We start from the raw sequence: 12,653 nt of genomic DNA on the forward strand, positions 1-12,653 counted from the left end.
GCCTAAGCCTGGGGCCTGAGCTTTTGGCAGTTCTCCAAAAATGGTTACTCTCTTTTTCTGGGTCTCAGTTATTCTATCTACAAAGTGGGGGTGGCTGGGGGAATGTGGCTTGCAGGTTTCGGGTTTATTCTGGAACCCAGGGATGGGGGCTCAGGAACCCCAGCAGGCACCTACAGTGGCCAAGGAGAATATGGGTCAAGTCTTCTGCCCTTTGCTCTAGAGGAACATCATGGGACTTCGGGGTCATGAGGGGAACGTTTGGAAAGATGGGCCCCACTCCAGGTGGCCACAGGAGGGCAGCAGAGGCCTTTGCCAAGGTCTGTGCTGGAGTAACCTGTTTTTCCATTCTCAGTGCAAAACGGGGCCCAAGTGGTTATCTGTGACAAAGATGGTGAGTGAGCGTCCCTTGGTCCTCACCCCAGCCCCCTCCTCCCTCACACCCAGGAGTCTGGGCCCCCAGGCCCTTTCCTCTCTCAGACCCAAGAATCAGGACCCCAGCCCCTCCTCCCTCAGACCTAGGAGTCTGGACCCCAGCCCTTCTCTCCCTGCAGAGTCTGGGGGCCGGGCCCTGGAGCAGGAGCTTACTGGAACTGTCTTTATCCTCTGTGATGTGACCCGGGAGAAAGATGTGCAGGTGAGCTATTCTTGACCCTGTCTGGCCCCAAAGACTGCTGCTCCGGACTTTCCCTGATTCTGCTGGCCAGGTTCTGGGTCTCCTGCAAAGTTTCTCCTTTATCTCTCACTATGGAGCTCTTGTCACACCTGTCACATAGACTGGAACAACAACAACAAAAATCCCTCACAGTGGATCTCCTTCTGGAAGAGTCTTCCTCTCCCGCCTCTGGGATTCTATCCGTTCACTTCGGTCAATGTCTCTCTGATGTCCACCCTCTGCCCTCCACCCGGACACCAGGTCTCTGCAGTGTGAATATATCCAGCCCTCTGGTGATTTAGGGGAAGCCCCCACTTCCTGTAGCTCCCTTCACCTTGGCTGTGATCCACCTCCCCCTCTTTCCCCCTTTGCTTTTTTTTTTTTTTTCCCCTTTGCTTTTGGGAGTCCAGGATCCTCAAGGCTGGGTGCCAACCCTGCTCACTTACCTCTTTGTCCTCAGACTCTCATTTCTGAGACCGTCCGTCGTTTTGGCCGTCTGGATTGTGTAGTCAACAACGCTGGCTACCGTGAGTTGTGTGGCCCACAGGCCATTCTCCCTTGGTGTCCACCCACCTCCCAGCTTCCATCCCTTCCTTTCCCTCCCCCTCAGTTCCCCATCTGTCTTCTCCATCCCCTTTCCCATCCCCCTGTCTCCTTGGATGGGACAGTACAGCCCTGGAAGGCCCTGCACTGGGGCTCACATCCTGGCTGGTTCCATCCTGGCCTCAGTTCTTCTGTTTCTAGAATGGGAATGATGATCATGAACAACAGAGTTGTTGTGGGTATTAAATAAGATAAACTACTCGGCCTCATAATTATCACAAATATCTTGAAGAAACAGCTCCCATCTTGTGGTCTCAATTTGCTTATCTATGAAGTGATGGCAATGACCCTTCCCTTTGCTGATGACTATGAAGGTATCCTCATGAGTGTGGTTTTTTAGGTCTTAGCGCGGTGACTTTGAAGGGGAAATGCTGTCAGTTTAACGACTTACCCTTCATAAGAATCTCTCATGTTGGTAAGCCAGGGCTCAGAGAGATGAACTGATTGCACTGAGGTCACACAGCAAGGCCTGTCATAAGAGTGACATCCTCTTCAGCTGCACAACGTGCCCCCCTGCTTATTGTTGGGTTTTTTTAAGATTTTATTTATTTATTCATGAGAGACACAGAGAGGGAGAGGCAGAGACACAGGCAGAGGGAGAAGCAGGCTCCATGCAGGGAGCCTGATGGGGGACTCCATCCCGGGTCACGCCCTGGGCTGAAGGCAGTGCTAAACCGCTGAGCCACCCAGCCTGCACAACCCTCCCACCCCCTCCACCGCTGCGTATTGGCTGGGCAACTTTAAGCAAGTGGCTCACCCTCTCTGGGCTGCATTTTCCTCCTTATATTGTTGTAAAGATCAAAGAGATGGCGAATACCAGTTCATCCTTTCTCTCTGTATCCTTTGTACATTTGAGACATAGTTACTGAATGCCTACCATGTCCCAAGTTCTTTCCTAGGGGCTGGGGAGTTGGCAGTGAAAAAAAAATTTTTTTTAAGATTTATTCATGAAAGATGCACAGAGAGAGGCAGAGACATAGGCAGAGAAGCAGGCTCCCCTTTGGGAACCCAATGTGGGACTTGATCCCTGGGATAGTGACCTGAGCCAAAGGCAGACGCTTAGCCACTGAGCCACCCAGGTGTCTGGCAGTGAACGCAATAGATAGAACATTCTAGTCTTCTTGGGATTCACGTTCTTGAGTAAGAAAAATAGGCCAGAAATGATAGTTAATCTGCCTCATCCATGGATTCCTGTGTTTGTGAAGTCACCAACTTGCAAAAAAATTTTTTTTGTAATCTCAGCATCAGTACTCACTATGTTTTCCATGTATTTGTGGACAAGTATGGAGTAGCAACAAAAATTCCCTTTGCCTGAAGCACATGTTCTCAGTTAAGGTCAAACTAGGTGTAGCTGTGCCCTCTGATTTCAGAGGATGGAGACTATGGAAGTGCAAGGAGCTGCCCTGGGGCCCACTGGATGGGTTAAAATTCCAACACTGCCGGCTTCTAGCCAATCTCTTAACATCTCTGAGCCTTGTTTCTTTGTTTGCAAAATAAATGAAATGGAGTCTATTTTATTGTTTTTAGGATTAGGAGTTGTTTTTAGGATTTAAGACTATGATCTGTTCTAGGATTATTGTTTTTTAGAATTAGGAGTTGTTTTTAGGATTTAAGACTATGATCTGTTAGATATGCAAATATCTATATGCCTGTGTGTATACACATGTCTATGTGCATACATATATATAGTGTCAGCCAGTTTGGGCTCCTGGAACAGAAATACCACCTAAGGGGAGGGCTCAGACAACAAACATTTACTTCTCACAGATTTGGAGGCTAGGAAATCCCAAGATCCAAGTGCCAGCATATTCGTGTCTGGTGAGGGCCTGCTTCTTGCTGGGTCTAAGTGCACTAATCCCATTCATGAGAGGTCCATCCTCTCCACTTAAAATCCCCTTCTGGGACACCTGGGTGGCTCAGTGGTGGAGCATCTGCCTTCGGCTCAGGTCGTGATCCCGGGATCCTGGGATCAAGTCCCACATCAGGGTCCCTGATGGGAGCCTGCTTCTCTCTCTGCCTGTGTCTCTCTCTGTGTCTCTCATGAATAAATAAATAAAATATTTTAAAAATAATAAAATAAGAATATTTAAAATAATAATAATAATAATAAAATAAAATCCCCTCCCATAGGTTTCACCTCCAAGTGCCATTGCATGGAAGGTTAGGATTTCAACATATGAATCTCGGGGGGTGGGGAAACGCATTTAGTCTGTAATATTACATACTATTATATAATATGTACCTCTTTCCCAGAGGAACAGTGGTGAATATTCCCTAATTCAGTATTCACTGGAACTTTATAGACTATAACTGCCTTGAATAATGAGAATCGACTATACATACTAGCATGTTTGGTGGTGATAAAGGCTATAAAGAGAAATAAAATTGGGGCACCCGGCTGGCTCAGTTGGTGGAGGCTGCAACTCTTGGTCTCGGGGTCGTGAATTTAAGCCCCACATTAGGCATAGAGCTTACTTAAAACAAAACAAGCTGTTTAGGGTCTAGAGAATGGCAGGAGCTTTTTGTTTGTTTGGTTTTTTTCCAGAGGCTGGGTTTTTTTTGTTTGTTTTAAAGATTTAATTTATTTATTCATGAGAGACACAGAGAGAGAACAGCAAGCGCTCAACCGCTGAGCCACCCAGGTGTCCCAAGGGGCTGTTTTAAACAGGATCCAGGGTCGGTTCCCTGAAGATATTTGAATAGATCCTTGAAGGAAGCCAAGCCACAAGCCCTGGGTCCTTGGGGAGGAACAATCCAAGATTCCCTCAGCTTCCTGCCTGCCATCTTGTTTTCCCCCTTCATTGTGCCTTCCTCCCCTGGCCTCCTAAAGCCTTGGAGCCTTCAAGGTGGCCTCTCCCCACTGCCTGTGTTTTCTCCTAATTCTTATTCCCCTATCTTTCCACCTCCTTTTCCTCTGAACATTGATTTTTCTGTCCCTCCACCCACACCCCCTCCCCTCCCACCAATTCCTCCTATTTATTTTACAAATATGTTATGGGGCTAAGTATTAGGCCCAAATATTGACTCCTGAGAAAAATTTTTTAAAGATTTTTTTTTTTTTTAATTCATGAGAAAAAGAGAGGCAGAAACACAGGCAGAGGGAGAAGCAGGCTCCATGCAGGGAGCCCGATGGGGACTCGATCCTGGGTCTCCAGGATCACACCCTGGGCAGAAGAAGGCAGCACCAAACCGCTGAGCCACCCAGGCTGCCCCCCCGCCTTTTTTTAAATTTTGTTTCTTTATTCATAGAGGGGCAGAGACACAGACAGAGGGAGAAGCAGGCTCCATGCAGGAAGTCTGATGCGGGACTCAATCCCAGGTCTCCAGGATCACACCCCAGGCTGCAGGCGGCGCCAAACCGCTATGCCACCGGGGCTGCCCTGGGCTGCCCTTTTATAAAGATTTAATTTTTATTTTTACTATTTTTAAAAAATAGATTAATTAATTAATTAATTTTTATTTATTTATTCATGAGAGACACAAAGAGAGGCAGAGGGAAGAGCAGACTCCCTGTGGGGAGCCCGATATGGGACTCCATCCCTGGATCTGAGCCAAAGGCAGATAGATGCTCAACCACTGAGCTACCCAGGTGCCCTTTAAAGATTTTATTTTCAAGTAATCTCTGCATCCAATCTCAAATTTACAACTCTGACCCAGACAGCCAGACACTCTGACTTGGGAAATTTCCTTGTTTTGTTTTTTTTTAAACTAAGGTCCACACCCAACAAAGGGCTTGAACTCACAACCCTGAAATCAAGACCTGAGATCATGTGTTAGATGCTCTACCCACTGAGCCACTCAGGCGCTCCCAGCTTTGGGTGGAACTTTCTCAGCCCGAGAGCCAAGTGTTGTCCTTCTGTAGATAAGGAGACTGAGACACAGAGAGGCAAAGTGACTTACTAAAAAGTCACACAGCCAGAAGTGGCAGAGGCTCATATTGGAAGCTGGGACTTCTGGCCTGAGACCGCTTTTTAATTCACCTCCTTTCTTCCCTGTGATCCCTGCCCCTCTTGTCAGCCACCCCCGACCGGACCATATCTTCATTTCTTCCCTGTGTCACTCCCTCATTCCTTCTGCTTCTGTGTCTCCCACCCCCTCCCTTAGATCCACCTCCGCAATGGCCCGAGGAGACCTCTGCCGAGGGCTTCAGGCAGCTGTTGGAGCTGAACCTGCTGGGGACATACACCGTGACCAAGGTGAGAACTATGGCCCAAGCTGTCAGGCCAGGTGGCCTCCTGACCGGGAGATTGTCAGACCCACTTCTTCTTGGAGCAGAATGTTTCTGCTGCGTTGCTTATTCCAAAAGGACTCTAACTTTATAGCCAATATATGGGTGCTAATCCCTACATCCAGCAGAAGCTAGCTGTGTGGTGACCTGGCCCAGTCTTCTTAGGGACCTTCTAGAACCTTCTAAAGTGGTGTGCTGATATAGAGTTGGGGAGTAATAGGAATAAGGGTGGGATGGAGGGGCAGGAGGAGGGATTGAGGCGAGGAGTCAATGAGAGGCAGTTACAGCTTTGCCACCCAGCAAATAGCCATGGGGAACAATGAGTTTTTCCCCTTACCACCCTACCCTCTGAATCTTCCCATAAAAGCCTCCTACTTACCATTGTAGTTGAAATGCCAGCTCTTCAGAATGGCCTCTCCTTCCCAACCGTTCATGCTTCTGTGGCACTCACACATACGTATTTATTCTCTGCAACAGCTTATTTATTTTCATCATAGCACACTTTAATTCATTCAGCAAATATTTGTTTAGTACCAGCCATGTGCTGAGCATTGTGCATCCAGCACAAGACAAACATCCTTGCCCCTGGGGAGCTGACATGCTAACGGGGGAGACAGGAGGTGAGCAAGTAAATAGATCTTAATGTCAGCGAGTGATAAGTGCCATGCATGAGAGTGATGGACAGGTGCAAATGCTGTTTTTTTATAAAATTTTTTTTAAAATTTATGATAGAGAGAGAGAGAGAGGCAGAGACACAGGCAGAGGGAGAAGCAGGCCCCATGCCAGGAGCCTGATGCGGGACTCGATCCCGGGACTCCAAGATCGCACCCTGGGCCAAAGGCAGACGCGAAACCGCTGAGCCATCCAGGGATCCCCTGTTTTTTTATAAAAATTTAAAAAAAAATTTATGTATTTATTCATGGGAGACTCAGAGAGAGAGGCAGAAACACAGGCAGAGGGAGAAGTAGGCTCCCTGCAGGGAATCTGATGCTGGACTCAATCCCAGGACCCCGGGATCATGCCCTGAGCCAAGGGCAGACGCTCAACAACTGAGCCACCCAGGTGTCCCAAAACTTTTTTTTTAAGCAGGCTCCATGCCCAGCGTGGAGCCCAATGTGGGGCTTGAACTCATGACCCTGAGATTGAGACCTGAGTTGAGATCAATAGTCAGATGCTGAACTAACTGAGCCACCTGGGTGCCCATATGAAACTTTTTATTTTGACATTTTGCAAGCATACACAAAAGTGGAGAGATGTACTGAATTCCTCACACCCGTCACCCAGCATTATCAACATTCTGTCATTCCTCCTGTGGACTCTTCATTTTTTTCTTTCTTTTCTTTTAAGATCTGTTTATTTGTTTTAGGGAGGGGAAGGGCAAAGAGAGAGGGAGAGAAGCAGACTCCCCACTGAGCACAGAGCCTCATGTGGGGCTCTATCTCAGGACCCTGAGATCATGATCTGAGCCAAAATCAACAGTCTGATGTTCAACCAACTGAGCTACCCAAGTGCCTCTTTTGCTGGAGCTTTTTATTTTTATTTATTTTATTTTTTTTAAAGATTTTATTTATTTATTCATGAGAGACACAGAGAGACAGAGACACAGGCAGAGAGAGAAGCAGGCTCCTCACAGGGAGCCCAACGCAGGACTTGATCCCCAGATCGGGATCACACCCTGAGCCAAAGGCAGATGCTCAATCACTGAGCCACCCAGGAATCCCTTGCTGGAGCTTTTTAAAGCAAATCTCAGACATATTTTACATGTGTGTCATTTAGTATGTGTCTTTACCAGATGAGGTTTTTTTGTTTGTTTGTTTAAGAGTATTTATGTGCTGCTCTTTTAGACAGGGTGGAGGTAGTCAGAAGGCTTCTCTGAGAGGTGACATTTGAGTCAGACCTCAAGGATGTGTGTGAGGCAGAGTGGTCCAGCAAAGAACAGCCTGTGCAAAGGCCCTGGGGTGGGAACTGCTCCGAGTGTAGGAGGAATAACAGGAAGTGAGAGTATAAAGGGGACAAAAGAACCTAGATCATATCTGGCCTTGTCAACCATGGAGAGGATTTTGCTTTGGTACTTGAGCCTGGAGCCAAGGAAGTGAGCTGCTGTAAATGGCAACCAGCGGCCACATGGGGAACAGGCAGGGGGCAAGGGCTTTGGCAGTGTGCCCAGGGAGGGCACTGACTGGATGGTCCAGGCAGGAGGTGATTTGAATCCCACGAGGCCATTGGGTGGCTGTGGATTTGGTGGGAAGTATTCTGATTCTGGACCCATTTTGAAGGTAGTATTGTCAGGGTTTCCTTGTAGACTAGATGTGGGGGTGGATTTGAGAAAGAAAGGAGTGGGGGTTTTGGCTTATGTTCCCCCCACACACACACACCACCACCACTGCCGCTAGCAACTAGTGGGACTGAGTTGCCATGCATTGCTATGAGGAAGCCTGGGGAGGAGCAGGTGGGGTCAGAGACCTTTTGAGTTAGCAGGGCCTGGCAGGGGAAAGGGGCGCGGTGTGGTGGAGAGGGAGAGGAGCTGCCCAGCACAGGTTTACGTGGGATTCTTGGATCTGGGGTGAGGGGAGAGGCCTGGAGTCATCAGCTGGGAGCTCACCAACCAGCTTGAAGCTGGAGTAGATCATAAAAGCCAGTGCAGACACAAGAGGGGAGGAGGCCCAGGAGGGTGGGGTGGGGGTGTGGTCACTGGTGAGGAAACTCACAAACTCTCTTTGGTGTCTCACTTGAGATTCAGGTGAAATGTTTCTGGGCAGTTGGGTGGCCTTGTTCAACCTGTGAACCCTTGCTCCTTTTTTTTTTTTTTTTTAAGATTTTGTTCATTCATTTGAAAGAAGAGCACAAGCAGGGAGAGCAGCAGACAGAGGGAGAGGGAGGAGCTGGCTGCTCGTTGGGCAGGGAGCCCAATGCAGGGCTCCATACTAGGACCCCGGGATCATGACCCAAGCAGACGCTTCACCAACTGAGCCACCCAGGCACCCCTGAACTCTTGCCTCTGTCCCCAACTTGTGTCACCCCTAAGATTGGCATCTCCATACAATAAGATATACCCACTGTATCCCATAAAGGGGGTATATATGTAATTATATAATATATATGTAATTTTACATATCTCTCTCAGTGCCCAGCATTTAAAAAGAGAGAGATTTCTCCTAAACAGCCCTATTTCTGGTTTTTCTTTTTTTTTTTTAAATTTATTTATGATAGTCACAGAGAGAGAGAGAGAGAGAGAGAGAGAGGCAGAGACATAGGAAGAGGGAGAAGCAGGCTCCATGCACCGGGAGCCCAACGTGGGATTCGATCCCAGGTCTCCAGGATTGCGCCCTGGGCCAAAGGCAGGTGCCAAACCGCTGCGCCACCCAGGGATCCCATTTCTGGTTTTCCTTGAAAGATTGGCAAAGTGGGGACTCCTGTGTGGCTCAGTGGTTGAGCATCTGCCTTTGGCTCAGGGCGGGTTCCCAGAGTTCTGGGATCGAGTCCCACATCGGGCTTTGTGCAGGGAGCCTGCTTCTCCCTCTGACTATGTCTCTGCCTCTCTCTGTGTGTCTCTCATTAATAAATAAATAAAATCTTTTTTTTTTTTTTAAAGATTTTATTTATTTATTCATGATAGTCACAGAGAGAGAGAGAGAGAGGCAGAGACACAGGCAGAAGGAGAAGCAGGCTCCATGCACCGGGAGCCCGACGTGGGATCCGATCCCGGGTCTCCAGGATCGCGCCCTGGGCCAAAGGCAGGCGCCAAACCGCTGCGCCACCCAGGGATCCCTAAATAAAATCTTTAAAAAAAAAAAAAAAAGGAAAGAAAGATTGGCAAAGTGGACCCACAGGGCAGAGTGACAGTCTGCTAAATATGGCAGGGCTCACCATTATACCCCAGTCCCCACCTCTCCCTGTGGGGCTATCTGACTCTCTTACCTGTCAGTGGCTGGAACAGAAGCCTCACATAGGAGTAAAGGGTCCAGATCCAATCCCTGCCTGCCTCAGTTCTCTGCCACTTCCTCCCTGCAATGTGGCAACTTACTCAGCCTGTCAGCACTTTGGTTTCTCCTGTGAAAAAAATGAGGCTTAATAAATGGTACCTAATTCGCAGGGTTGTTCCTGAGAATTGAATGAGAGTAAAATACCCATGAAGAGCTTAGAGCATGCCTGGCACAGGGTTTCTGGTCTGTGCATTTTTATTTGCCTATCACAAACATTGCCCCATTCTTTTTCCTGCGGCCAATCTCCCTAACTCAGGTTGAGGTCACTGAAATATACGTTGGGCAAATGAAGCCTGGCAGAAGCAGAAGGGAAAAGGTGAGGTTGGATGCTGGAACCCTGAGTGGGAGGGAAGGAAGTGGAGCACAGGGTGTTTCATTTACCAAAAAATGGTGTACAAAGGTACTGGGGTAGAAACCACCCATGTGCGTTTTAAGATCTAGAGACCCATCTCCATCTCCACCTTCCGCTTAGCAATTATTATTATTTTTTAAGATTTTCTTTATTTATTTGAGAGAGACAGCATGGTCATGAGCCAGGGTGGGGGCGGGAGGGCAGAGGGAGAGGGAGAAGCAGGTCCCCCACTGAGCAGGGAGCTCAACGAAGATGATGCAGAGGCTCCATCCCAGGACCCCCGAGCTGAAGGCAGCCACTTAACAGACTGAGCCACCCAGGCACCCCTCTATTTATCTATTTTTGAAGATTTTACTTCTGAAATAATCTCTTCACCCCACGTGGGGCTCAAACCTACAACCCCGAGATCAACAGTTGGATGCTCCACTGACTGAGCCTGCCAGGCGCCCCATCCAAGCTCTTTCAATTCACCCAGTTGGTCTCTATTGTATTATTACAATTAGTTCCTTTGCCTTGGCTCCAGACACCACCTGCCTATTGCATGTGGTTTTCCAGAGGGCAGAGACTGTCTGCTTGTCCACGCCTCTGTCCCGGTACCCAAAACTCTGCCCGTTGCAAAGAAATCTGTCAGCATGAGTAAGTTGCTGCCTTTACCACCATGATTAAAACAATCATCAGGGGCACCTGGGTGGCTCAGTCGGTTAAGGGTCTGCCTTTGGTTCAGGTCATGATCCCAGAGTCCTAGATCAAGTCTCTCAGCCAGCCCACTGCTCAGCAGGGAATCTGCTTCTCCCTCTCTCTCTGCCTGCCACTCCCCTTGCTTGTTCTCTCTCTCTCTGTCAAATAAATAAATAAAATCCTCGATGTTAAGAGATCACTCTAGGGGCGCCTGGCTGGCTCAGTTTGTAGAGCATCCGACTCTCTTTTTTTAATTTAAAATCAATTAATTAACATATAATGTATTGGGACACCTGGGTGGTTCAGTGGTTAAGGATCGGCCTTCGGCTAAGGGCATAATCCTGGAGTTTCAGGATGGAATCCCACACTGGGCTCTCTGCATGGAGCCTGCTTCTCCCTCTGCCTATGTCTCTGCTTCTCTTTCTGTGTCTCTCATGAATAAATAAATTAAAAACCTTAAAAAATATATAATGTATTATTGGTTTCAGAGGTAGAGTTCAGTGATTATCAGTCTTATATAACACCCAGTGCTCATTACACAATGTGTCCTCCTTAGTGCCCATCATCCAGTGACCCCCATCCCTCCTGCCCCCTCCCCTCCAGCAACCCTGTTTGTTTCCTATGATTTAATCTCTTAGGGTTTGTCTCCCTCTATGATTTCGCCTTGTTTTCTTTGTTCCTCTCTTCCCCTATGATCCTCTGTTTTGTTTCTTAAATTCCACATTTGAGTGAGATCTATGATAATTATCTTTCTCTAATTGACTTATTTCACTTAGTGTAATATCCTCTAGTTCCATCCATGTTGTTGCAAATGGCAAGATTTTTTTTTTTGATGGCTGAGTAGTAGTCCATTTTATATATAGACCACATCTTCTTTATCCATTCATCTGTTAATGGACATCGGGGCTCTTTCCACAGTTTGACTATTGTGGACATTGCCACTATAAGCATTGGGCTACAAGTGCCCCTTTGGATCACTACATCTGTATCTTTGGGGTAAATTCCTAGTAGTGCAATTGCTAGGTTGTAGAGTAGCTCTATTTTCAACTTTTTGAGGAGTCTCCATACTGTTTTCCAGAGTGGCTGCACCAGTTTGCATTCCCACCAACAATGTATGAGGGATCCCCTTTCTCCACATCCTTGCCAACATCTGTTGTTTTCTGACTTGTTAATTTTAGTCATTGTGACTGGTGTGAGGTGGTATCTCACTGTGGTTTTGATTTGTATTTCCCTGATGCTGAGTGATGTTGAGCATGTGTTCATGTGTCTGTTGGCCATTTGTAGGTCTTTTAAGAAATGTCTGTTCATGTCTTCTGCCCATTTCTTGACTGGATTATTTGTTCTTTGGGTGTTGAGTTTGATAAGTTCTTTATAGATTTTGGATACTAGCCCTTTATCTTATAAGACACTTGCAAATATTTTCTCCCATTCTATTGGTTGTCTTTTGGTTTTGTCAACTGTTACCTTTGGTGTGCAGAAGCTTTTTATCTTGGGCAGCCCGGGTGGCTCAGCGGTTTAGCGCCCCTTCAGCCCAGGGTGTGATCCTGGAGAGTCCCACGTCGGGCTCCCTGCATGGAGCCTGCTTCTCCCTCTGCCTGTGTCTCTGCCTCTCTCTCTCTGCATCTCTCATGAATAAGTAAATATTTTTTTAAAAAGGCTTTTATCTTGATGAAGTCCGTAGTTCATTTTGGCCTTTGTTTCCCTTGCCTGTGGAGATGTGTCTACCAAGAAGTTGCTGCGGCCAAGGTCACAAAGATTGCTGCCTATGTTTTCCTCTAGGATTTTGATAGATTCCTGTTTCATACTTAGGTCTTTCATCCATTTCAAGTCTATTTTTGTGTATGGAGTGAGGAAATGGCCCAGTTTCATTCTTCTGCATGTGGCTGTCCATTTTTCCCAATACCATTTTTGAGACTTTTTTCCATTGGATATTCTTTCTTGCTTTGTTGAAGATGAGTTGACCATAGAGTTGAGGGTCCATTTCTGGGTTCTCTATTCTGTTATGTTGATCTATGTGTCTGTTTTTGTGCCAGTACCATACTGTCTTGATGATCACAGCTTTGTAATATAGCTTCCATTTCTTTGCATCTTCCCTGATTTTTCTTTTTTTTGAGATTTTATTTATATACTCATGAGAGACACAGAGAGGCAGAGACA

At 47.2% G+C, this 12,653-nt stretch overlaps 1 protein-coding gene and 1 long non-coding RNA gene across 3 annotated transcripts in view; one reads left to right on the plus strand and one right to left on the minus strand.

Moving 5' to 3' along the window:
* HSD17B14 (hydroxysteroid 17-beta dehydrogenase 14) overlaps nucleotides 1–12,653 on the plus strand; it is a 19,346-nt gene that overhangs the window by 878 nt on the left and 5,815 nt on the right. For both annotated transcript variants that reach the window (XM_077846218.1, XM_077846229.1), the window contains exons 3-6: nucleotides 353–391; nucleotides 552–634; nucleotides 1,113–1,179; nucleotides 5,360–5,451. In XM_077846218.1, coding sequence (XP_077702344.1) covers nucleotides 353–391; nucleotides 552–634; nucleotides 1,113–1,179; nucleotides 5,360–5,451 — 281 coding nt within the window. The remainder of the gene's footprint in view (nucleotides 1–352; nucleotides 392–551; nucleotides 635–1,112; nucleotides 1,180–5,359; nucleotides 5,452–12,653) is intronic.
* Nucleotides 551–12,653, minus strand: part of LOC144282491 (uncharacterized) — a 23,652-nt gene continuing 11,549 nt past the window's right edge. The window contains exons 5-6 of the long non-coding RNA XR_013350933.1: nucleotides 9,402–9,533; nucleotides 551–774 (exon numbers count right to left, since the gene is read on the minus strand). This is a non-coding gene — a long non-coding RNA (uncharacterized LOC144282491). The remainder of the gene's footprint in view (nucleotides 775–9,401; nucleotides 9,534–12,653) is intronic.

This window comes from Canis aureus, chromosome 1 (genome assembly GCF_053574225.1).
Source record: "Canis aureus isolate CA01 chromosome 1, VMU_Caureus_v.1.0, whole genome shotgun sequence".
In the NCBI taxonomy this organism is placed as follows: Eukaryota; Metazoa; Chordata; class Mammalia; order Carnivora; family Canidae; genus Canis; species Canis aureus.